Consider the following 26,171-nt stretch of genomic DNA (forward strand, 5'->3'; position numbering starts at 1 on the left):
TTCTGGTCAGCATACTGATCTAGATAAAACGGTTTTAGATCTCATACTTAAAACTCTAGAATTCCACATGTTATTCTGGCCACTAGCTGGTACACACCAAATAAAGAGATATGGTAGCCAGGTGCCAATGGCCCACACTTGTAATCTTGGCTATGCAGGAGGCTGTCATCTGAGGATCGAAAGTTGTTGTTGTTGTTGTTTGCCAGTCGTGAGGCTTGGACTGGGGCTGAGCACTGTCCCTGGCTTCTTTTTCCTCAAACCTAGCACTCTACCACTTGTGCCACAGCACCACTTCTGGCTTTTTCTGTGTATGTGGTGCCGAGGAATCGAACCCAGGGCTTCATGCATGCTAGGCAAGCGCTCTACTGCTAAGCCACATTTCCTGCCCTGAGGATCGAAGTTTGAAGCCAGCTCAGGCAGGAAAGTCTATGAGACTCATATCCAATTTATCATAAAAAAAATAGAAATAAAGCTGTGGCTCAAGTGGTAAAGCACTATCATTGAGCAATACAAAAGCTCAGGGCCAGTGCCCAACCCCCAAGTTCAAGCTCAGGAGAAGCACGAGAGAGGAGAGAGAGAGAGAGAAAAGAGAGAGAGAGATGGTAAAGGGCAGAGAAAGGACATGTATTATATGGCAGCAGCATGCCATGGGAAGACAGTACTTAAGATACATTAAGCCACCTTTAAAGGAAGACATGAACTTTAGGTTTTTACTTTGTTTTATTTTATTGTACCAGTCCTGGGGCTTCAACTCAGCGTCTGGGCACTGTCCTGAGCTTCTTTTGCACAAGGCTAGCACTTCACCACTTGAGCCACAGCACTACTTCTGGCCTTTTCTGCTTATGTGGTACTGGGGAATTGAACCCAGGGCTTCATGCATGCTACGCAAGCACTCTACCACTAGCCTCATTCCTAGCCTCCTAAGCTTCTTTTGCTCAAGGTTAGTGCTCTACCACTTGAGCCACAGCCCCACTCTGGCATTGGTGGGGGGGCAGATTATCAGAGATAACAGTGTCATGGGCTGGGTGCTAGTGGCTCACACATAAATCCTAGCTATTCAGGAGATATGAGGATATGAGATATGAGGATTGTGGTTCAAAGCCAGCCTGGGCAGAAAAGTCTGTGAGAATCTTATTTCCTACTAACCAGTCACTTGCACTGTCTATTTGTGGGGGTCTGTCCTGTGGGCTCTATCGTTCCTGTTCCTTACCGATAATATCCCCATGAGGATGAAAGGCCTGTACTGGGATTCTGAGGTAGCTGTGAAGTGGCTACAGAGAGAATGGCTTGGAGCAAAGACACATACCACACGGAGAAGACATGCCAAATGTTCTCCCTTGTCTTTAGTTAATGTATGGGCCTAGCAAAAGTGACTTTTAAGCAACAAAGTCACACACTGACCATCTGTGAAAGGCACTGATGTCCACCCGCTCTGGTCTCGGCCCAGCTCCTTACAACCACCTCCTTACAAAGTCCTTCACACTTTTCTCCACTGGGCTGATGCTCTCTGGTCTCTTTCTTCTCTTGAAAAGAAAATAAGCCTGTGTCCTTCGCTTTCTTGCTCCCCAGTCTAACTCTTGTTTAATTCTTTTACATCCCACACACTGGCAGGAGCCCCCAGACCTAACAAACCCAACATACCAGGCTGGTGGAACACCACAGCCCTGGGACAGCAGCCCTGTGGGGGTGCCTAGGTATCTAATGGTTGGTAGATGTCTTGTGACTAACCCTTGCTAAACCAGGATGATGTGCTCCAGCTTAATTAACACCACCTCTCAATTAAGCAATCTTAAAGAAAGTAGAGGATGGCTTAAGTGCCATTCTCACAAACAAGGACTGCCTAATACCCCATCTGGCCCCTCTGGGACTTGGTGCTGCTTCTGTGGCTCTTGGCTTGCACTTGAGTGTCACGGGCTCGTGCAGAGTGGTGTGAGCTTTACTCTAATTGTCCTTTCCAGGTCTTCAGAATGTTTTAGACAGTTGGCCCCAGGATGGGGGTGGGTGGTGGGTGGGTGTAGAAGTCAGCCACACTTATCTAGCTCCAATCCAACTTATGCAGGCATGTCACTGCCTAGTGGTTGGCTCCCAGGGTTCCCATCCCCTGCTCCCAGCCCCAACCTCTAACATAAGCTCCTTCCTGCACCAAGGCCTTTGAACCACTGGCCCCTCTAGCCAGAATGCTCTCCTGGGTTTCCCCTTTGGGACCTTTCATCTTTGGTTGTCACACAACACCCAGTTTCTTGGTACTGTTCTCCCATTACGTATTTACAGCACAAACTCCAAGTGGCTTCCGGGTCCTTCACCAACAGAAAATTATCCTGTTCATCTATGGAATCCAGCGTCTCCCCGGCGCTGAGCTGGGGCTCCACTGATGGAGCCACGACCCAACCTGGTTTGTTTGCATGTTCCTGATGATGGTGAAGACGTCGTTGTACGTAGGGGTTACAATTCCATGATGATGGTGAAGACGTCGTTGTACGAAGGGGTTACAATTCCATGATGATGGTGAAGACGTCGTTGTACGAAGGGGTTACAATTCCATGATGATGGTGAAGACGTCGTTGTACCAAGGGGTTGCAATTCCATGTCAGGTTGTGAGTAAAACGCTTCTCGGTCAGCGTCGTCCCTTCCCTCGGCCTCTCCCAGTTCCCTCTCCTGTCCGTACACTCGGGGTATCGTTCATTTTCCTGCTTCTGAAGTAGGATCTGATTGCCTTGGCAGGGACTATGGTCGCGAGTCCCCCCCGCGACCCCTCCGGAGGGCCTGTCCGGTGTCGTCCCTAGTCCTGGAGGCGCTGAGTACCTGCCCCGTGGTGAGGGGCTCCGAGACTCCCGGCCCGCCGCGCGCGCCCCTCCTTCATCTCTGCATGGGGCACCTGAATGGCGGCTACGGGTTCAAACAAAACCCAGCGACACCGAGTTTGGGCTTCAGTCCCACGACCGGGGTGAGACCCAGAGGAGACACCCATCCGGGTGGAGCCGCCTCCCCGGCCCCGATCCGCAAGTCTAAGGACGGCTTCGGGTCGCGTGTGCTTGCCGACACGGCCACCGGATGGCGCCACAGGGCCGGCGCTGGCGGCCGCCTAAGGGCGGGGCTCGGCTGGCTCAGGACTCGGGCTGTGAGAGTTCGACACGTTCCGGAGCCCGTCGGGGCCGTCTGGACTCGGGGCCGCCCCCGCCGGACCACAGGAAGGGGCGGGGCAGGCGGAAGGGGGAGAGTTCAGAGGGGGAGAGGAGGGGCCCTGCTCTGGGTGGGAGGGAAGGGAGAGGAGGAGGAGCGAAGAGGATCCCGCCCCGGGTGGGAGGGAAGGGAGAGGAGGGCCCCGCTCTGGGTGGGAGGGAAGGGAGAGGAGGGCCCGCCCCGGGTGGGAGGGAAGGGAGAGGAGGCCCCGCCCCGGGTGGGAGGGAAGGGAGAGGAGGCCCCGCCCCGGGTGGGAGGGAAGGGGTGGAGGAGGAGCGAAGAGGATCCCGCCCCGATGGGAGGGAAGGGAGAGGAGGCCCCGCCCCGGGTGGGAGGGAAGGGAGAGGAGGAGGAGCGAAGAGGATCCCGCCCCGATGGGGAGGGAAGGGAGAGGAGGGCCCGCCCCGGGTGGGAGGGAAGGGAGAGGAGGGCCCGCCCCAGGTGGGAGGGAAGGGAGAGGAGCCCCCCCCCCCTCTGGGTGGGAGGGAAGGGGGTGGAGGGTCCCGCCCCGGGTTGGAGGGAAGGGAGAGGAGGCCCCGCCCTGGGTGGGAGGGAAGGGAGAGGAGGCCCCGCCCCGGGTGGGAGGGAAGGGAGAGGAGGCCCCGCCCCGGGTGGGAGGGAAGGGAGAGGAGGCCCCCCCGCTCTGGGTGGGAGGGAAGGGGGTGGAGGGCCCCGTCCCGGGTGGGAGGGAAGGGAGAGGAGGCCCCGCCCCGGGTGGGAGGGAAGGGAGAGGAGGCCCCGCCCCGGGTGGGAGGGAAGGGAGAGGAGGAGGAGTGAAGAGGATCCCGCCCCGATGGGAGGGGAGGGAGAGGAGGCCCCGCCCCGGGTGGGAGGGAAGGGGGTGGAGGGCCCGCTCTGGGTGGGAGGGAAGGGAGAGGAGGCCCCGCCCCGGGTGGGAGGGCAAGGATCCGGGAGGGGAGGGAGAGAAGCTGGGCCTCCCGAAGAAGCTGCGGCCTGTGGCTGCTGTGCTTTCCTCTGACGCGGTCTCTGAGCTGTTCTGGTAGCTTCTGCGAAGTTGAAGGGCTCTCTGCGAGTGTGTGACAGCGCAGATAGGCGAGGAGAATTATTTGTGTGCGGGCAAGCGGGCCCTGATCGCGGGGGCCTGGGCGTCCCACAGCCTCTGTGCTCAAGGCTGGCGCTCTACCACCTGAGCCACAGCGCCACTTCTGGCTTTTTGGTGGTTAACTGGAGAGAAGAGCCTCACAGACTTTCCTGCCTAGGCTGGCTTGGAACCACGATCCTCAGATCTTAGCCTCCTGAGTAAGATTAAAGGCACGACCCACACGCTCTTGGCTAGAAATTACATTATATTAAATAAATATAAAAGGGCCAGATGTAATGGCGTCCGAGGGGGTGTGGGGAGAATCCCCCACTGCTCCAAGAGTCCACCACTCAAAGAGTCTCAAGTAAGAAGATGAATTTATTGGGGAAGTTCTGGATGGACGGGTCCCAGGTTTCACAGAGACTTACTTCCGGAAGATTTCTGAGTACCAACAAACCAATTCAGCGCCAATGGAGAGCTGAATTGGGGTGCCATGGGGCCAAGACACCAGACTGAACGTGTGTCATGGCGTAATGGCGCCAGAGCTGGCCTGCCCCTAAATAGGGTCACAGGAAGCTCCCAGTTCCAAGCACTTGACAGACGGGTTCAGTAACCTATAAGCCCTGTGCCCGCTCCTGTCTCTTGGGATTCAGGAACTCCCATTACCTGGGGATCAGACTTCCCTCCCTGTAGGAGTCCAGTCACGCCCATCAAGCATTGGCACGTGGATTCGTTGTGGTGGTGGGGTACTATTGTTCACGGGGAGAGGGAATCTTCCCGGGCTTTGAGCAGACAGGGCGGGGACCCTCAACTCTGAAGCTCAGGGGCAGGGGAGATAGTGGAGATGGAGTCAGCTTCTACCCTCTTTTGCCGGCCAGATCTGACCTCCATATTACACCAGACACAAGTTGGAACCCAGAGGCAACTAGCAAAGTAGTTACGCTTCCCTTGGTTTAAATGCTGCTACAAGGACTGGGTAGACCCCTGATTTTGAGATGGTGAAAACCATCAGACAGGCTGTTGTATTCTAGGGAGCAAAAAAATCCCCTGAGCACTGTCAAAGGTGACAAATGAGTTTTATTAGTCAGTTTGCAACTGCCTTTCCCAGGGTGACCCCAGAGCTAGGAGCCGTTGCAGCCTCCAGGGGGCGAGTTTCTTTCCTTTCTTCCTTTCCACAGGCTTCTCCTGTCTGCAGGCCCCTCCACAGGCCTCTTGCTCTCCACAGGCCCCTCCCCTCTCTGAGGGTCTCCACTTTCCACGCGGCTCTCCCTGGGCCTCCACTCCTTCGACAAGCATCAGGTTCCAGACTCCTCACAGGCCTCAGGCTTCGGATTTCCCCACAGGCTTCAGGCTCTGGGCTCCTTCGCAGGCCTCAGGCTCTGCTCCGTTCCTCTGACCAGCTCAGCTGGGCTCTACTCCTCCAACAGGCACAAGCCTCTGGACTCCTCCGCAGGCTCAGCTCGGCTCCACTCTGTTCTGTTCCACTCTCTTTGGGCCTTTGGCTCTCAGCAGGCCTCAGCTTTGCAGGCCTCTCCTCTCTGCCGGCCCAGAACTAGGATGCTCTGGCCTCCATTCTCTGCAGGCCTGGACTCAGGCATCTGCCCTGCTTGTCTGGACTCAGGCCTCCCTCTGCTGGTTGTCCAGACTGGGGCCTCCCTCCACTGGTTGTCCAGACTGGGGCCTCCCTGTCTGCAAGCCTGGGGTCTCGGCCTCTCTGCTACGCAGGTCCAACTTTGGGCCTTTCTGCACCACAGGCCCAGGGCTCAGGCCTCTTATGTCCACAGGCCCGTGCTCCCCTCAGGCCTGAGGGGAACCCTGGCACTCCTCAGCTCCACGAGGCACCTCCTGCTGCCTTGTTTTCTCCATGCCTCTTCTCTCTTTTCCTGGAAATCCTGCCCTCTTATATCCCCCAGCCACCTGAAGTGAAGGGGGGGGGGGGTGGCAGTCCAATCCCCTCGATGTGGGGGCGGGATCCCCTCTTACACTCTGCAGTGGGGCGTGGCAATGACGACAACATGGGGTGGGGCTTCCCCCCAGGTTATTACAAGGTGTACTCAAAAGCCAGCCCTTTGGGAGAAGCTGAGGACTGTCATCTTGTTCTTCAAGACATGGGTGCCAAGGGCTTTTTATAGGAGTGTGACAGCTATATGCTGAGTAGGGTCCTCATCACCCAGAGAATATGTTTATGTTTTCCTTGTGTAGCCGGCTTAGTAGACCTCTACTTGGAGATAGTTCCTGTGGACAGCCATGTCACTTCTCTGCATGTTAAGCCTCTGCATGTTAGTTTATGTGCTTGGTGATTAAAAGAACCAGAAGATGTATTACCCCTGTTGCTGTTGTCTGAAAGGCATTGTGGTCGCAGTTAAGCATTCAGTTTATTTAGCAGCTAGAACCTTAAAGTTTCAGGTGTGCTTTCTCTTTAGAATGCTGGCAAGAGAGAGAGAGAAAGTTAAAAGGGTTGTGGGGGGGGTGAGGTGATGGTGACCATTGAGGACAATTCCCAACAGGGCAGCTGCAATGATAGTTAGCAATAGCAGGTTATAGCCAAAGTGTGAGATCACTACCCTTAAGTCTATATTGATTAAATAGCTAATTGATGGGCCAAATATAGGTCAGAAAGCTATATCTTTAAATATTATTATATTTTGTGCCAGTCCTAGGGCTTGAACTCAGGACTTGGATGCTGTTCCTGAGCTTCTTTATTCCCTGAGCTGTACCACTTGAACCGCAGCTCAACTTCCAGATTTTGGGTGGTGATTGGATATAAGGGTCTCATGGGCTTTCCTGCCTGGCTGGCTTTAAATCACCATGCTTGGAGCTCAGCCTCCGGAGTAGCTAGGATGACAGGCTACCAGTGTCCAGTGGATGTCCCCTTACAACAACATTTAGTTGTTGTAAGACAGAGTCGGAAGTAGAAAATCACTGCTATGGGGCTGGGAATGTGGCTTAGCGGTAGAGTGCTCGCCTAGCATGTATGAAGCCCTGGGTTCGATTCTTCAGCACCACATAAACAGAAAAAACCAGAAGTGGTGCTGTGGCTCAAGTGGCAGAGTGCTAGCCTTGAGCAAAAAGAAGCCAGGGACAGCGCTCAGGCCCCGAGTCCAAGGCCCAGGACTGGGGTGGGGGGGGTGGTGGAAAAAAAAAGACAAATCACTGCTAGACAAAAAGACCCACTGATAGGTCTAACTTTATTTAAAAATAATTAGCAAGGGCTGGGAATGTGGCTTAATGGTAGTGTTGCTTGCCTAGTATGCATGAAGCTCTGGGTTCAATTCCTCAGCACCACACAAACAGAAAAAGCAAGAAGCGGCGCTGTGGCTCAAGTGGTAGAGTGCTAGCCTTGAGCAAAAAGAAGCCAGGGACAATACTTCAGGTCCTGAGTTCAAGCCCCAGGACTGGCAAAAAAATTAGCAACATTAATTTCCTGGACTGATCATTATACTTGAGGTATGTTGCCAAATGGGGCATCTGGATGGGCTTTTATTTTTGTAATCTTTTGTGTTGCAACTTCTGTGTCTCTTGTTATGATTTTTATATGTACATATAAACACACATATACATGTGTACATATATACCCCACATTTTCTTTATCCCACTCATCAGTTGTTGGGCACCTTTTACTTTAGCTGATTCCATAGTTTGGCAAAAATGTAAGAGATCATGGGTCATGAGCATGTGCACTAGAGATAAAGATGAGGAGGGGGTGCATTTTGTAGAGAATGCTTTCTCCTTGAGTACAGGGGCTTGAGCCTGTCATCCCAGCTACATGAGATCTGAAGTAGATAGTTCAGGGCCAGTCTAGGCATATGTGTGAGATCCTATTTGAAAAATAACAAAAGCAAATAGAGTTGGAGGTGTTGTTCAAGTGGTAGAGTGCTTTCCTGACAAGCACGATGCCCTGAGTTTAAACCCTAATTACCCCCTCCCCAAGTTTCAAAAACAAAATTTTTTTAAATCTTCACGTGCATTATGCATTTCAGCTTGATGAGGAGATTTCAATCAGTCCTGTGTTAACAGTTGTGTTTAAATCATTGTGTATGGTTTCCTGAATACTCCTTGTCCTTAGTTTTGTGAGAATTATGTTTCCCGAAAGGCATATGGGGCCTGAAAAATAAGGTTAAAGTTGATGTACTTAATTGACGTGATAAAGTGGAAGGATGGGGTTTACTGAAAGGCAACGTGTCTCTAGTAGAAACTGGGTGAAGTTATAGGACAGATCAATCAAGCATCCACAGTACAGTACTCAACATTATTCTCCTTGAGTGTGCACGGCAGCAGTCTCCCTGAACCACGTCACTGCTGTACTGCCTGACTCTTGTGTGCTGTCCCTCCCTTCAACATGTCACCAGTACAGGGAACTGGACAGGATGGAAAGTGCAGCAGGCACAAGGTGCAGACAATATGCAGTGTTCTAGTAGACACATTATTTATTTAGTGCTGGTACCAGGACTCCATCTCTGGCCTTCTGCTTTTACAGTAGCCTTTTCTGTCACTGTGCTCCTCTACCACTTGTGCCGTACCTCCATTTTAGCCTTTTCACTTATTAATTAGAGATACAGTCTTGATGACTTTTCTGTCCAAGCTGGTTTTGAATCTCAGTTCTCAGACTTTAGCTTCCCAAGTAGCTAGAAATATAGGTGTGAGACACAAGCTCAGTAGTCATGTTAAAAGAAGGAAAATCAAAAGTTAAGATTATTTTAATAATCTTTAAGCCAATATATCTAAAATATTGTGTCAATATATGATAAAAAATTGTTGATGAACCTGGGGGCTGGTGGCTCACACCTGTAATCCTAGCTACTCAGGAGGCTGAGATCTGAGGATCATGGTTTAAAGCCAGTCCAGACAGAAAAAGTCCATGAGACTCTTACCTATAGAAATAAAATCCACCAGAAAATAGGAAGGGGAGCTGTGGCTCAAAGTGGTAGAGTGCTAGCCTTGAGCAAAAAGAGCTCAGGGATAGCGCCCAGGCTCTGAGTTCAGGCTCCACAACCTATAAAAACATAAAAAAAAAATATATTGATGGGCTGGGGATATGGCCTAGTGGCAAGAGTGCTTGCCTCGTATACATGAGGCCCTGGGTTCAATTCTCCAGCACCACATATACAGAAAATGGCCAGAAGGGGCGCTGTGGCTCAAGTGGCAGAGTGCTAGCCTTGAGCAAAAAGAAGCCAGGGACAGTGCTCAGGCCCTGAGCCCAGGTCCCAGGACTGGCCAAAAAGAAAAAAAATATTGATGAAATGTTTTGTTTCACAATTTTTCTCACCAACTCTTTAAAATTTAATGTGTTTCACACTTCTGGTATATGGTAATTGGAACCTGCCATGGTTAAAAGGCTCATTGGCCATGGTGATGACCTCAGAGCAAAGCCAGAGCTAGAAGCTTTGAGAGGATGGAAAAATCCAGCCTGACAGGACAGGACCAAGAGGAGCCAGCAGAGGTGGAGGGGCTGATCCTGGAGTTTTTGAGAGCAGAGCTGGGGACACAGGAGACTACAATTGAAGAGTGAGAAGAACAGGTGGTTCAAGGAGCCACAGTCAGGAGGGACTTGGTTTCTGTGGCTCAGGGGAAATGCACCAGCATATTCATCATTTGTAAGCTGTCACAGGAACTGTTTTACAACAGGTGATTTACCTCTCTGTGCTCTGATTTCCTCATTTTCCTAGGGGATGTACTAAGACAGGAAGAGGAAAGAATTACAATTTTCAGAAGGCCTTGGCCAACAGTGGTATTGTACCCTTCCCAGGCCCCACTGGGTATGGTTATAGGGACCCTACTATCCTTCCCTAAACTTTAGGTCCTTGAGTGAAATGAGGAGGAATGGGGCAAAGGAAAGGCAGAGCTGCCCAGTATGTTGTCCCCAGGCACTGGGGATGCTGCCATGTAACCAAGATTTATCTTGTCTCCCCCCCACCATGTCTGTACTGGGGAGCATACAGGGGCAGGTACAAGGTGAAGCTGCCTGGGTAACCTGACATTAAGACTTTGTGCCCATCTAGCCTAGAGGAATTCTCCCTCCAGCTCAGTTCTAGAAATGGCATCTTCACCCTACAGACAGTAGTGCCCAGGCTGTTTGAGAAGTGCAAAGGGGACTCTATCCTGTGGTGGTTGAGCACCCAGCACTGGGGCTTTGGCTGCATGTGGAGGAATGGCTTCTGATCTGAGTGAGGGAGGGTGGAGGCTACAGTGGGCAAGGAGGACTCTGGGGACCCAGGTGAGAGCACCTGGCCTGCTCTAAGGACACTCATCATCTTCTTTCCTCCATGCCAGGAACAGGAAGAGGATGGGCCATTTGGCTGGGGCTCAGACCTAGGCCTCCACTGCCAAGTACTTGAACATCATCTCAGTAGTTGTCTCTGTTGTGATGGCCACCATCATCATCATTATTTATGGCACTACTCAAGCAAGGTAGGTCAGGCAAAATAAGGCATGGGAAACAGCAGCCAGGCACTCAGAGATCAACACTGCATTAGTGAATAGTCCTATTAAAAGCACGTAGGCATAGTTTTCTTTGCTTTAGGACTTATACTTGTGTGATAAGCTGTAAAATATAGTAAAAAGGAACAAGGAAAGGAAGTAGAGTCTTGTCTCCCTCTGGTGCCCACCTGACAAAGTGAGCTCTGGGGACTGAGCAAGGCTATGCTAAAGACATCCATTCTATGGGTGATGGTGTGTGGGGACTTGTATGAGAACAACTCTTCTGGACACAGAAGGTGTTTGCAAGAAAAAGACTTAACTTAGGGGTGGGTGCTCGCCTGTCTTGAAGGGAGTGTTTGGCAGAACTCATCTTGTAAAAGGAGGCTCAGACATGGATGTCGTGATAATCCTAATGTCATATGTAGACCAGGCTCGACATCTCTGGGCCCAATTGATAGAACAGTGTCACAGCAAGAATGACTAAATACTCCAATGTCAGATCAAAGGGGAACTGGAGCCAAACCTCAACCTACTTTCTTGCCGTAAATCTCTTTGGTGTTTGTTAGAGTACTTACTGAACATGGGACCAGAGGTCCTGCATCCATATCTGGGGCTGTGGACCTTCTTTCCTGGGCTTTGCTATATTAATAAACTTCCTTGATTTCTCCCATGATGATTCCTATATTCCTTTATGTGGAGACATCACAAACTTACTACCTAGAAGGGAGGGCAGATCATGAACTCTGTGCCAAGGGGTTAGGTGGATCAAGAACTTGGTACTTAGGGGACAGGCCAGACACGCTGTCCTTCCTGGAGCCTGAGGACTCAGTTAAGCTTACTGTCAATATAAGAATCTAGGGGCTGATGGCACAGTTCCATGGTAGAGCATGTTCACTGTGTGTATGAGTGGTGGGTTCCATCTTCAGAGAGAAAGGATATGAAATATTTTCCAAATGTGAATCCTTCCACATCCTCTGCCCTCCCCAGCAAGCTGTGCATACTGGAGCTTCCACAATGACCCATCACCCATTTTTCTTGTGGCCATTCACCTTACAACATTGTTCACAGCAGGGGTCTGACAGTTGTGCCCCCCTGGGGGGGCACACTGCTGATAGTCCCCAGCCTGGTCCTGAGATGGCCCATCCTCATCTACTCCTGTCTGAGAGAGACAAGGCCCGGGCTCAGGGTGGCGTGGGCAGCAGCTGACCAAGCAGGCTGGTCTGAGTGCTTCTCTTCTGTGCCCTCTGCCCCTGGATGCCCTAAAAGGATGCATAGGATCCTGACTCAGAGCTCCCAGATCAGGGTGTGTGGGGCACAGGCCCATGGGCCCTGCCTTTCAGGAAGAAAAACTTTGGCCCAGACCCTACTGTTTCCCAGGGCTCTATGGTAGTCCTTGGCAAGGGGATTTGTGAAGTCCCACAGCAGAACCGGGCCAGAAACCAGTACTCGCCATACTGTAATGAGTTGAGAGTCTCCAGGGAACAGACCACCATCTCACAACCAAATCTGAATTAAAAGGTAATTTTTTAGCAGCAAAAAAAGGGGGGGATTTATTAACAGCCAATTATAACCAATCGGGATTACTCCTAGGTAAAGGGAACCCAGAAGCAGCCCTGAGCAACAAAAAGCAGGGGCTTTTATACCCCCAAGGGGGGGGCACTGGGGCTGGGAATGTGGCTTAGTGGTAGAGTACTTGCCTAACATGCATAGAGCCCCAAGTTCGATTCCTCAGCACGACATAATCAGAAAAAGTTGGAAGTGGTGCTGTGGCCCTAGAGATACAGTACTAGCCTCAAGCAAAAAGAAGCCAGGGACAGTGCTCAGTCCCTGAGTTCAAGTCTCAGGACTGGCAAAAAGGTGTGGGGGGGCATCAATGCAATTTTTCTAGCTTTTTAGCATTAAACGAGCCAATCTGATACAGAAGTGAGATATCTGTTTATCAGCAAAGATGCAGGTGCTAAGCCCATTTCTCAGAATTGGCCACCCACAATCTATATCTTGTAGAGTCAGCTGCCCACAACCACCCACATCCTGTCAGTACCCTCACGGCGGGTAACGGTTCATGGCACCTTTCCTGCTAAGTGCTTCATTTCAATTCAATACTTCTTCTTCTTCTTCTTTTTTTTTTTTTAAAGTGTTGGGGACAGGGGCTGGGGATATGGCCTAGTGGCAAGAGAGCTTGCCTCGCATACATGAGGCCCTGGGTTCGATTCCCCAACACCACATATACAGAAAACGGCCAGAAGTGGCGCTGTGGCTCAAGTGGCAGAGTGCTAGCCTTGAGCAAAAAGGAAGCCAGGGACAGTGCTCAGACCCTGAGTCCAAGGCCCAGGACTGGCCAAAAAAAAAAAAAAAAAAAAAAAGTGTTGGGGACAGCTGCACCTTTAAGGGTGGAAGGTCCACTTAGCCCTCCCTCCCACCTTTCCGGCTTCAACTGGAAGAGAAGCACACGCCCCGGGAGCAAGCACGTGCATGCCATCATGGCGGTGGGGACCCCAGAAACCCAGTCCTTGGGGGGCTGTGGTCTCCGCCCATAGAGGAAGTTTCGTGACATCACCTGAGGGACAGTCCTTTTAGCCAACCAGTACCCCCTCTCCCGCGCGGCTTTGGGGGTATATCTGTTGGCTCCTCCTTTGAATAAACCAGAACGCCCCTGAGGCTTCTCCAGGGACCCCACGCACCCGTGTCTTCCTTGGCGGGTTTGGGGCACCCTGCGACCACACGTTACCGAGGCTACCTGCGGCCATCGCTCCCACGTGAGAGTGATAAAGGACCACACAAAGAGGCAGACAAGCCCAAGACCGCCCCCCCCCCACGTGGATGGCGGGGGTAGAGCGAAGCCCGGCAAAGCAGCTGGGATTATGTCCTTTTCTCCCTGCTTACGTCCCACTTCTCAGCCCCCACTCCCCTCCCCACAGCACCTCCATTTATTCCAGGACAACTGAGAAGGGCTAGTCCAATTGGCGGTGGGTCTCAGACTGCCCCTTGCCTGGGGGTATCTTTGAGCAGCTGGACCCTATTCAAGTCCCAGAGACAAGCAGCCTGCAAGGACTGGCTTTGTGCTCCTGGCCGCCTCAGTAGCAGCAGGCACAGGAACACTGCTTACCAAGGACTGAGTCTGGCAAGGGTGCCGAGGCTGCGGGTCCTGCCAGACCGGGCTCTCAGCAGGGCGGGACTCCTAGAGCCTTGCACCTGACCCCTTGTCCCTCTACTGCAGTGGCCACCATGGCTCCCCACACCAGGACTCAGCTGAGGTGTGGTAGTGGGCACTTTCGCCTGCTCAGGAAGTCTAATGGATATGTGTTTATGAATTACTGAGGCTTTCCCCCCTTTGCCTCCAGCATCTCCCCAGGTGCCTGCAGTTCCTTGCTTCCCAAAACTCTGTGTGGGCTTTTACTGCATCAAAAGTTCTTGGGGGTGGGGTGGGGGTGGGAATATTGGCTTAATGGTAGAATGCTTGTCTAGCATGCATAAGGCCCTGGATTCCATTCTTGGTATCACATAAACAAACAAACAATAAAAGAAATAAAATTAAAAGGAAAAAAAATTTTAAAAAATCTTGGGGCAGCAGGGTGGGCCCTAGGGTTTCTTAGTGTGCTACTGGAGAAGGCAGCAGTGGCTTCAAGCAAGGGCCAGGATGGGCTCTTAAGAGGAGGGGGACACGGGGAAAGGGAAGATGAAGCTCTTAGTAGGAAAGGTATGCCTGCGGACTCAGGGGTTGTGATGCTGGCTGTAGGCAGGCACTGGCTGTAGGAGGCATGACTCCAACCTTTTCCTCTAGCCTAGATTCTGGCAGAACAAATATATCCAGGCTGGAAGTTTTGTGGTTTTTTTTTTTTTTTTTTTTGCCAGTCCTGGGGCTTGGACTCAGGGCCTGAGCACTGTCCCTGGCTTCTTTGTGCTCAAGGCTAGCACCCTGCCACTTGAGCCACAGCGCCACTTCTGGCCGTTTTCTGTATATGTGGTGCTGGGGAATTGAACCCAGGGCTTCATGTATGGGAGGCAAGTACTCTTGCCACTAGGCCATATCCCCAGCCCTTTGTTTTTGTTTTGTTGTTGGTAGTGGGGTCATGGGATTTGAACTCTGGTCTGGACACTGTCTCTGAGCTCTTCAGCTCAGGGCTTAGTGCTCTACCACTTGAGCCACAACACCACTTCAGAAACTAATCCATTGAGATTCACCACCCAATACCCAGCTTGGACTTGGGCACACTCTGTGTCTCCTTACGTGAATCCCACTGTGAGGTCAGATAATACTGTGATACCCCTTGTTTACCAGGGACAGGGTGCGAAGAAGGTTTGGGGAGCTTGGTTCATTGCATCCACCCTCAACCAGCTGTGATGTTTTTGTGGCCCACCCTTTCCCTAGCAGTTTTGTTCCTCGGGTTTGTTTCCTTGTCCTGACTTTGGTGGTGTGAGAATTGGATGTATATGAGAAGGGTGGAACTAAATACTGAAGAACAAATTACTCTAGGGCAGGAGGGAAGGGTATGCAAATAGACTTACCTAGAGGTCCTGACTCTTCTCTGTCTATGAGGAGGATCCTCAGGACTTTGACCAGGTCTGGGGGGCTCCCTGGCCGAGGCCAACAGCTGTACCACCTCCGTGTCTGTGTTCAGAGCCCCAGTCAAGCCTCACACAGCCTTCACGCTCCAACACCCCCAGAAGCATCACATCCCTCCCCTCGGAGTTGAGACCTCCTCTGCTGAAACCCACCGCCCTTTCCTGCTCTGAATTCCAGCTGCAGCTGGGATTTGTGCAAAGTGGAACCTCACTGCATGTCTTCCTTGCAGATCAGAAACCCAGAATCCAGTATTGCTGCCCCCATGGAACTTTTCAGGCCCAGGGTAGGGGTGCAGGGTTCCAGTGCTCACTGGCTGCAAAGGGGGCCATGTTGGGAAAGTGGATGAGTCCAGGTCAGGTGGCAGCAACTTTGATACCTAGGTAGAATAAACAGGTGGTTTCGCACCACTGGAGACATGGAGGCAATTAGCTGTGTTGATATGAAGTAGTGCAGGAGAATTGCCTTAGGGAACTTCAAATCTTACCCTCACTAGAGCAGTGAAGGAACCTGCATTGCTGTCAGAATCGACCATTTAAGCTGATTCTCCTCCTCCTCCTCCTCCTCCTCCTCCTCCTCCTCCTCCTCCTCCTCCTCCTCCTCCTCCTCCTCCTCCTCCTCCTCCTCCTCCTCCTCCTCCTCCTCCTCCTCCTCCTCCTCCTCCTCCTCCTCCTCCTCCTCCTCCTCCTCCTTCTTTTTTGCCAGCCCTGGGGCTTGAACTTAGGGCCTGGGCACTCTCCCTGGCTTCTTTTTGCTCAAGGCTAGCACTCTACCACTTGAGCCACAGTGCCCCTTCTGGCCTTTCCTATATATGTGATGCTGAGGAATTGAACCCAGGGCTTCATGTATATGAGGCAAGCACTCTACTACCAGGCCATATTCCCAGCCCCCATTTAAGCTTCTTTAGCCATAACACATAACACATTTGCCATCTTTTTTTTTTTTTGCCAGTCCTGGGCCTTGGACTCAGGGCCTGAGCACTGTCCCTGGCTTGTTCCCCGCTCAAGGCTAGCACTCTGCCACTTGAGCCACAGTGCCGCTTCTGGCCGTTTTCTGTATATGTGGTGCTGGGGAATCGAACCTAGGGCCTCGTGTATCCGAGGCAGGCACTCTTGCCACTAGGCTATATCCCCAGCCCCACATTTGCCATCTTAATCATGTTTTGTTGCCCAATGCAGCAACTCCACATAGCAGCTGATTCTGTATCATTTCAGCAGACGGGCGGTGGGGGGGGGTGTCAAGGAAAGGGTCAACCTGACCCCAGAGACTCCAGCCCTTCCCTTCAGGCAAACTTAGCCCACCTAAAGGCTTTGGAAAGCTTGGGACCCTGGGGTAGCTTCTGCTCCCTAGCATTGCCTGAGTGAGGTCCCCCCTTCTTCCTCAGCACAGAGCGAGTGTTGGTGCCAGCTCTGGTAGTTCACACCCGAAGGGCACGTTCTGTTCGGCTATCTTCCATGTCAGGTGGAAAGTGCTTCCTCATTACAGAGATCTGAGTCTGGCCAGGACACACAGAAGACAACTAGGAAGGTGACTTCATTATAAGACCCACCAAGATTCTAGAAACATCTTAGATAAAAACACCAGTTCCTGCCCAGGATTGAGCAGTAGGCACTCTAGGAAGCATAGAATGAGCCTCTGCTCTGTTCTTGGTGAGGAGCCCAAACACCTTCACTTTCTCCAGGTTTCTGTTCTGTCCCTAGGGCACCATTGTCTTAATGGGGTCCTTCAAGGCTGCACTCAGCTAAGGCTGTCCCTCTTTCTGTGCCCTCGGATACTAGCCATTGTGTATAAATATCAGGGCATAGGCCATTTGGTGCTGAACCTCCCAACCCAATTAGGGTAGGCCTCCAGGACCATTTCCAGCTCTCCAGATTGGACCTCAGGGATAAGGCAAGAGCCAGAAACATAGTGTGGCATCCAGATTGGGCTAATAGTTGTGCCTCGAACTTCTTGGGTCCAAGTTGATCTTACCCCAGCCTTAAATAATTCCTCTAGCCCCCTGCCATGTGTTGGGTTTGTTTGTGCAGAAATTCTTCCTTTCACACAGCACTTTCAGCCCTCCCCATTCTTCCTGCACAGCCTCAGATGTCATCCTGCACCCTACTCCCCCCATAGAATCTCCCATCACCAGGTGGTACTGATATACAGAGAGGAAAAACTACCCAACCAAAGCATGGCCCAATAGCCTCAAGGTCATGCCATGAACTCTATCTTTAGACCTTCTCTGTCCCCATCCAAGGCTTTATTTTTGGTTGATTGTCAACCATACTTCCAGAAATGTAGGTCCAGGCTAGCTGACAGATAGGGCCCAGAAATACCTATTGCTAACCATGTCACCTGAGCTTGTCCATGGAGGAGGGGAGGGCCAAGGGCCTCAGTAAGAAAACAGGAAGCGTGTGCTCACATCACAATAGGAGGCACAGGGGATGCCCTTGCAGGGGACACTGTCTGGTACCCAGAAACCAAGGGAGCTGAGCAGGATCTCAGCATGGGCCAGTGAGCATGTACAGTGAGCACGAGCCACCCTATGAGGCTCAGGTCAGATGAATCAGGGACATTGGGGCATGAGACCCAAAAGCCAGGAGGTAAGAATTAACAGTGTGGTAATAGGTAACTTGAAGTTCTTCATTTCCCACTTGGTCATAGCAGCTGGGCATCCTTTTCAACTTGCTGTCATGATTTGCCTAAAGCTCTGGATAAGCACGACTTGGGTAATTACTTCAAGAAAAACACCTGGCAAAACTCAACCTTAAACTAACAGGAGACCTCATTAGAATAAGGGGAAAGATCTAGGAAAATAAAATCTCTTAACAATGGGCTTTTCTAATCTAAATAATTATCTCCTAAAGGAAAGCACTTGGCAGATTCTCAAACATATATCATCTGTGTCAATTAAGGAGAACTAACCAAACTTATCAGTTCCAAGAACATAAGGCAAAACCAGAGAAGGGCTGTATGTCCCAGCAAATAATTAACATGCCAGGTGGTTGAAAGGAAGAAGCATGAACAGAGATAAGGACTCCTGGACATGTTTGAGCCTTGTGCATCTGCCTTACAGGAGAGACAGTATGCTTCTCATGTGCCTCCACTGAAGCTTGTTGGGATGTGCTTTACCTGCTTTTTTTCTTTTTTCTTTCTGGGTCACTCCTGGGATTTGAACTCAGGGCTTGGACATAGTCCCTGAACTTTTGTGCTCAAGACTAGCGCTCTACCACTTGAGCCCCAGCGCCACTTCTGGCTTTCTGGTAGCTAACTGGAGATAGGAGTCTCCCAGACCTTCCTGCCTGGGCTGGCTTTGAACTCTGATCCTCAAATCTCAGTCTCCTGAGTAGTTAGGATTACAGGTGTAAGCCACTGGCACCTGGCCGCTTTTCTGTTTTGCTAAATAAAATTTTGATAAACTTCCCACCTAAATAGACTAGTCCTTAAATTCTATTTTGTGATGATGTAAACAAACAAACCCCAAACCTCAATTGGTAGCAATAAGTAAACAAAACCTCAATTGGCAGTGAAGCCATGAACATGAGACCCCCATGTCACAAGCGTTGTACCCCAGGTTGAAATTCATGCCCTCTGAGCTGGGTGCTGATGGCTCATGCCTGAAATAGAGGCTTGAAAGGCATTTGGGGCAGGGGGCTGCTCTGCAGGGGCCCTGCATCAGGAATAGGGAGAAGACATGTCCCCTTCATTGAAGCCTGAGGCAGAGCCACAACAGTGGAAACCAAGGAAAAGTGTAGCCCCCTGAGCTCGCAGAAACAATAGGGCTTGTAAAATTTCACTGTCTTGGAGTTTACTCTTAGCTTCTATAACTCCATTTTGGTGAATCCATGCTAGAGGGCTGCACCCCCACCCGTGAGACTAGTTCCTTGTAGTTTGACATTTAAAAATATGTGTAGCCCTTGTTCCTCTCTCTACCTAGGTAGCAACCATAGTAATGGTGTAAAAGTGATGATAGTAATAGATTATAGAAATAATCATAGTAGTAGTTACAGAAATGCCATGGCGACTGTTGGGTTGGTCCACTTACGATTGAGTGCTGGATTGCTCATGCTTGCTTAGTTGATATTAGGGAACCATAGTAACAATTGTTAGAATAAAGTTGATATTAGGTCAGCCTGAGTGCAGAATTCTGCTTCTGTAAACGGCTTGCTTAACCCATTTGTGACTTTCTCTGACCCCCCTGCGTTATCCCCCTGAGTCTGTGCTAAGTGACCACCTGCTGTAGAATGCATAGCTTCTACCTTTAAAAACCCAGCCCTGTGGTGGCTCATTGCTGTTCTTTACCATCCTGATGGTGAAGAACAGATGCTGTGCACAGCTCAATAAAGACTCCTCACCCGCTGGACTGAGTGCTGGTGGTTTGGTTGTCATAAATTCAAGTCCTTGGTGACCAGGATACTACAACAACCACTGCCATGCAGAGGGAACTGGGGCATATAACTTCTGTTCAAGGGCTTTTGGCTATACAGGATTATTGCAACAGCTAGCAAGAACAAGTTTAAGAAATAGAGGATGGATTATGCAGTCTTGTGTCAGATACACAGAAATTCTTCCTTCCATCAATTTACCCCATCAACTTGAAATCGCCTCATTCAGGAACCAGCCAGAGCCGGTTGATGAAGAAACCACTCAACCAACACAGATCACAAGTGTCATAAACTGTTTAGAAAGCTCTTCTCTATCCCTTCCTGAGACTTGGTCTCTGCTGAGACTTTTGGCTGGTCATCCATCACACTTGTAGAAATGCCAGTCAAGATAAATCAAGAAAAGGCAGAACATGATCCAAAAGTAGCCGTGATCATCTGAACTGTAAATGCACGGAGCACTCGCTTCCTTTAAAAGTCTAAGGCCACTCATGTTAAAGAGGAACGGAAACACACAGACAAAAACACAGGGACAGTGTAAGTATTTAACACAGATCTCTGAGAAACCGACAGAAAGCAAGACATAGAAAAAACACTAAAAATGGAACAGTAAAAGCTATCTGCCACTACCAAGCATGCAGTTTGTCATAAACATACCAAAATAAGCATGTATTTTATTAATTAATTAATTAATTAATTTATTTATTTGCCAGTCCTGGGCCTTGGACTCAGGGCCTGAGTACTGTCCCTGGCTTCTTTTTGCTCAAGGCTAGCACTCTACCACTTGAGCCACAGCGCCACTTCTGGCCATTTTCTATATACGTGGTACTGGGGAATCGAACCTAGGGCTTCATGTATGGGAGGCAAGCACTCTTGCCACTAGGCTATATTTCCAGCCCTAAGCATGTATTTTATATGAAAAATAAAGGGATACATATAATATCATGTGGTATATTTGAAATGCTGGAGATGGTTACAATTGTGCATTTGCTTGCTTTAAGTTCAAGCTCTTAATAATCATCACAGTACGTCCTATGATCAAGTATGTTCTATCATATTTTGCTTTATAAGATGCAGGTTGACATGTGTGCTAGCTGCATGGACTGTGGCAGTCCATGGCTACAGGAAGCTGCCTCCACAGTCTGCTCTCAAACTGCCTGGTTTTACTAGTGATTCCTTATTCTGCCTCTCTTGCCTGGGAAACTGCTCAGGGAATCTAGGAATCATTGGTGGTGTTCCTGTGAAGATTTTGACAGGCCTAGAGTGCTCCTGCCCTGGCTCTGCCTGCCCCAAGTTGCTCAGTTCTCCAAGACTCATAACTGTGTATACATCTAAGACTAGAGTTGGGTTTATAGCAGGCCTATCATGGCAGAGTTGCAATCGAGACTTTAAGTGTGCAGTAAGTTAAGACACATGTCTGTGACTCTTACTCCAAGGTTAAAAGCATCAGAGTTGTGTTTGGTGGCCATAGGTTTGCACTGGGGTAGTGTTGGTGTCTTCCCCCTCCATGTCTCAGAAACTGTCGTGGCTGCTGCAGAGAGTAGACTTGGTTGCCCTTTTGTCTGTGTGGATTTTGTGACTAGGAAGATGGTTAAAGGCCCAAGACTTCTAAAATCTTTTTAAAGTTGTCATCCTGCTTAAACCAGTAGGGCACCAGCCTGCAAAAGCCAGAGTACTCAGAGTAACCAGTATGTGTAGAAATTTGCAGGCAACCCAGCAGGAGGTGTGACAATCTATCCAAGGGACTGTCAGAGATGCCACTACAGCCTCACCCAGATCCAACCCATCTCTACTGTTTGCCTCCATCACACATGACTAAGGAAGCCTGCTGATTTGGGATGGAAGACACAAGCCACTTCGGATCCACTGAAGCTGAGACTTTTATTGTGCTGACTCGTTGTCCTCTTATTATTCATTTGTGTTCTCTTCCACCTGCCAGTAATGTTAAATGATATGATTTGGTTTTTATGCTATTATGCAATTAGATTCATTTTGGTAAATAGCAAAAAGGTGCCAAGTTTGGATTCTTGGCACAATGCTAGTGGTTAAATAGCCCAAGGAACTCTAAAATGCTAATCAGTTGCTGTTTAAAGACTCCTAACATAGCTACTGAGTTTTGTCATTGCAGAACTCTGGCAAGTATTTGTTGGTCAATTCTCAACAAGTTACAGGTAAGCTCTACTCCTATTGTTCTCCTGTTGCTTTAATTGGAAATAAAAAGGGTTTTTTATGGCTAAGACTCCTTTGATTTCAGTTCAAAGCCAGCCTGGGCCAAAAAAAAATTCCTCTAAAACTCCATCTCCCAACTAACCAGCAAAGAGCCAGACTGGAAGCTTGGCTCAAGAGACTCATATAGTAATCAGCCAAATGCTGGAAGAGGCTCTGTAGCTCAAGTGGTAGAGCACTAGCCTTGAGCAGAAGTGCTCAGGGACAGCGCCCAGGCCTTGAGTTCAGACCCATGACCAACTGGGACAAGCTACCCAAGCAATGTGCACCTAGACCTTCAGGACAAAGTCAGTCCTGACAATGAGGAACCATGGAGAGGAGTAAGAGGAGATGAAGTCTCATCTTAAATGGAATCAGTTTAAACTTGCCCTTTCAAAATTAATCAGATATGGGAGATCAAGAGAAATAGTTGCTTGCCTACTTAATGTCCATACTTGTCCATTTTCCATCTGGACAGGAACTTGCCTTTGTTACTTGCTATTTGTATATATATTAGCTTTTGACTGGTTACTCCCAACCAGTTGCCCTTGCAAAAAAAAGACCCCTAAACACTTCCTTCCTGGCCCCAGTCCAGTTATTCCTCCTTCCTTGTAATGGGGAACTTGGCTCCTTCCCTTTTTCTGAAAGTCACGAGCTGGTGCCCAAGTCTCCCTCCGGTTTGATCTGTGTGACTGGGAATGATTGGGGATGCCTGATTCTCCCTGCCACACATTTTTGGTAATCCTTTGGCTAAGACAGGGATGCCTTCTTAAGCCTCCGTTTTACCCTGGGCTGCCTGAACACCATGGGAAACCAAAATGCTAAACCAGACCCACATGTTCCGCTGGGCTGTTTATTGGCTAACTTCAAAACTCTTAGCCTTGCACCTGACCTTAAGCTGAGGAAGTTAATTTTCCTCTGAACAGAGAATAGCCCCTGTACCGGCTCAACAACGAGGCATGCTGACCTGAAAATGGGACTTTTTAACCAATCTTCACAATTTTGTGAGTCCTCCAGCGGCCTGACACTCAGGAGGCTGAGTTCCAGCCCCAGTACCAGCACACACACACAGAATGAGAGGCTCCAAAGAATAAACCATAGACACTGCATTGTTCTGTAACAAATATGTAGAGCAGACATTCTCTCCTTTCCCCTCTTGTTGTGGCTGTTAGCCTGGAGAGGCCCTGGTGCTTCAGATGTCAGGTTCAGGGCTGTTCAAATTTCACATGACTGGTGGGTATGGAACAAGACTGTGCGGAAGATGCCGTAGACACATCTTCAAAAACTACAAGTGTGTTCAATGTGCTAAGTATTTTAAAAGCCATCAGAAAGTTCAAACTCCAGGTAAAAGACTGCTTGGTGCTCTGTCTGTGAGGGCTGCTTTTCCTGCTGGTTGGCCTGAGTATTATATAGCCCTAAATAGTGTATTTCTTCCACAATGAAAGTGGTATCTTTGTTTAGATGTGTGCTAGCCCATTTCTTCTTTTTCAAAATATATGCATAAATGTTATTTTCTAGAAGTTGATATTAAGCACTATTCTAGTTGTCCTTTTCATTTGCGCTACCAATTATAAGTAAAATTATGTGCTGATTCTTAAAAATATAAACTGATTTAAAGAAATTATATTAAAACAAAAGTTATCAACTCTCAAAACCCAACATGTTGCAAATACATTACTGCCCTTGCTGTCATTTATGCACTGGGTTAATCTCTTGAGTGGCTAAAACCCATTGCCCGTCTTTGCAAACTCCACCCTCTCACATCAGTGAGCTTCAAATGAGCCTGAGGAGGTGTGGCCCTCCTTGTTGTAACTTAAAACCCAGTGATTTGTTTTTTTCACAGTAGCCCCTAGAAGATTCACCAGCTCACACATCAGAAACCACTAAGGCAAAAAAAAAAAAAGAGGCAGGCCCCAGGGCAGTCCCAGCCTCCCCCCGGACCTGCTCCTGCCTGCTTATCACAACCCATACTTTCCCAATCTTCTTCATTTCAACTTGTACCTCCCAAAGCTCTGAGATGCAAAAGGAACAGCATGAGGTACTTGAGCTGGGGGGACCCCATGGTTCTGCTCCCACGATGACCACAGCCACCATGATCAGTATGCCCAGTGACATCCCCCTGCCTGACCACGTGGTCTGGTCCTTCTTCAACACGCTCTTCATGAACACCTGCTGCCTGGGCTTCATCGCCTATGTCTACTCTGTGAAGGTAAGTGTGGTGCTCAGATGCCGGGAAAGAGCAGTGGCCCAAAAAGTACCTCCCGTGAAGTACCATGTGCTAGGTGGCACCTGTGGTGTGTGTGGACTCTGAGTGTGTGTGTACTGGAATCTTCAGGGTCAGAAACAGAATGAGGCTGTCTATGGATCTTTAGGGTCAGGCTTGGTGCCCACTTTCCGCCTAGACAAACTCCATGAAGCCCAGTTTGGGATGGTACCTTCAGTCTGCAGGTAGTGGCACTGGGCTCTGTAGGCTCATGGGGACTTTGCCTTTCGGTGTGTAAGCAGCCAGCACTGGGGTTTCCTGGATGGCTGAGTGTCTGCAAGGAAGGGTGCCAGGCAGAGGGATGGAAAAGGCTGCAGGGACAGGAGGCTCTGAGTACCTGGCCTTTACTTGCTCTGCTCAAGGCGGTGTTACCATTTACTCTTTTCCAGTCTAGGGACAGGAAGGTGATGGGTGACATGGTTGGTGCCCAGAACTATGCCTCTACTGCCAAATGCCTGAACATCTGCGCCTTGGTTGTCAATATCTTCTCTGCCCTTGTCCTCATCATCATTTTCGCCTCTTACTATGCAGCAGCCATGCAAGCGTTCACCAGAACGACGAATCCTTAGCGTGTCTAGCCCATCCGTGTCCTTCACTCTCCACATCTGGCCCCTCACCTGGTGCCTGATCCCCAACCCATCACAGCATGCTTTGCAGCCATGTCCACTCACACATGGCCTGTGGTAGGATCAATAAAGTGTACACGATTCTGACTTGGTGTGACATCTCTGGGGAGGGGCTCCCCAGCCTGGCTCTGTGATGGAGCCCACTCCTCATCCATCCCATGTGAGGGGGCAGGGCATGTGCTGGGGAGCAGGGTTCTGGCCTCCTATGGGTAGCGGCTGACTAGCATTCTGGTGGGGGGGGCTTCTCTCTGGTATTTTTTCCATTCTAAGCAGGATGGTTCCGAGTGTCACCCTCCTGCTCTATGCTCCCAAATCCCCTAAAGGGTCCAGAGGACCCTAACTCAAAGAGTCATCAGTGGGGGAGGGGAGGGTAACAAGCCCAGAGACCTTGGTCTTCAGGAGAAGAAACTCTAGACCCAGGCAGAGCTGGATTCCTGGTTCCCTGCAGGGTCCTCAGGTGTGGGGATCTGGGGCTTCCATGGATGACTCCTGAACCCCATGGTGGTCCTGCCCTCCCCATACCAGCAATGCTCAGATACATTTTGGGGGTCTGGGAGGCTGGGACTTGTGTGCACAGGTGAGCATGCAGGAGGGTCCCAGGCTCTGTGGGCCAGAGAGGAGGAGGTGACCCGCAGGGAAGACCTTGCTCTGAGCCTCGACCTCTGCAGACTGTCAGTGGCGTGTGCAGCTGTGGATTGCCATGTGAATGACCACACCCGGGCAGGGGGTCCTTGCACAGACCTGCTGGGGTCTCTAGTGCCCCATCCTCCCACCAGCATTGCATCTGTCCTTCTCCCCCTCCCATCTCCTCTAGTGGTGCTGACATGCCCAGATTTCGGGATCCCCAAAACCCACCAAGGAGCGGAAAGCCGATGTAATCACACAAGAGTCTTTATTGCAAGCTTGAGCCTGGGCTCACGATCGTCACCGATGCAGTGGGCTTGAATCGAGAGCCCCGACCCTCCATTCAGCAGGGTTATTATAGGGTTTGGGAGAACATTCCATTTGTCACATCATCACACAGCAAATCATGTCACACCGTGGGAAAAATCATAAAATAATCCTTAAGAATGATTGGCCCATTGGTGGTGAAGGTGATTGGCTAGCTTATAAGGTTCAAAATGACTGGTTTAGACAAATGATCTGGGTTGCAAGGGTGTTACCGGAGTCATCCTTAACTCGTGGGGACATCTGGAACTTCAGGCATTTCCTGATTACTGGTTGTTATGAGAGTTTCACTGCCCAAAGAAGTTGTTGACACTTTCTTGATCACTTGGTCATTACGAGCGCTTCACTGCCCAAAGGAGTTATCGACTCTTCTCCTGGAATCTCTGCACTTTTGTACTTTGTCACAGGGACAGGTTTGTGGCCTTAAGGCGCACACCTGCTGGGAGTGGGCCTTATTTCTCAAGTGGCTACTCTCATTTATGAGGGACACATTAACCATGTTTCAGTGTCGGGGACACTGGGCTCCAAGCGCTTCTCCCGCCGGCAGGAGGAGCAGGGAGCATAT

At 50.1% G+C, this 26,171-nt stretch overlaps 1 protein-coding gene across 1 annotated transcript; it reads left to right on the top strand.

Annotated features, from left to right (window-relative positions):
* LOC125361916 (interferon-induced transmembrane protein 3-like) lies at positions 1-24,745 on the top strand. The gene is made up of 4 exons (XM_048360539.1): positions 1-5; positions 17,122-17,126; positions 23,780-23,978; positions 24,422-24,745. Exons 3-4 carry the CDS (start codon positions 23,787-23,789, stop codon positions 24,599-24,601), a joined length of 372 nt encoding a protein of 123 aa, XP_048216496.1. The 5' UTR covers positions 1-5; positions 17,122-17,126; positions 23,780-23,786; the 3' UTR covers positions 24,602-24,745.
* Positions 24,746-26,171: the final 1,426 nt, after the last annotated feature.

This window comes from Perognathus longimembris, chromosome 13, assembly GCF_023159225.1.
Source record: "Perognathus longimembris pacificus isolate PPM17 chromosome 13, ASM2315922v1, whole genome shotgun sequence".
Taxonomy (NCBI): Eukaryota; Metazoa; Chordata; class Mammalia; order Rodentia; family Heteromyidae; genus Perognathus; species Perognathus longimembris.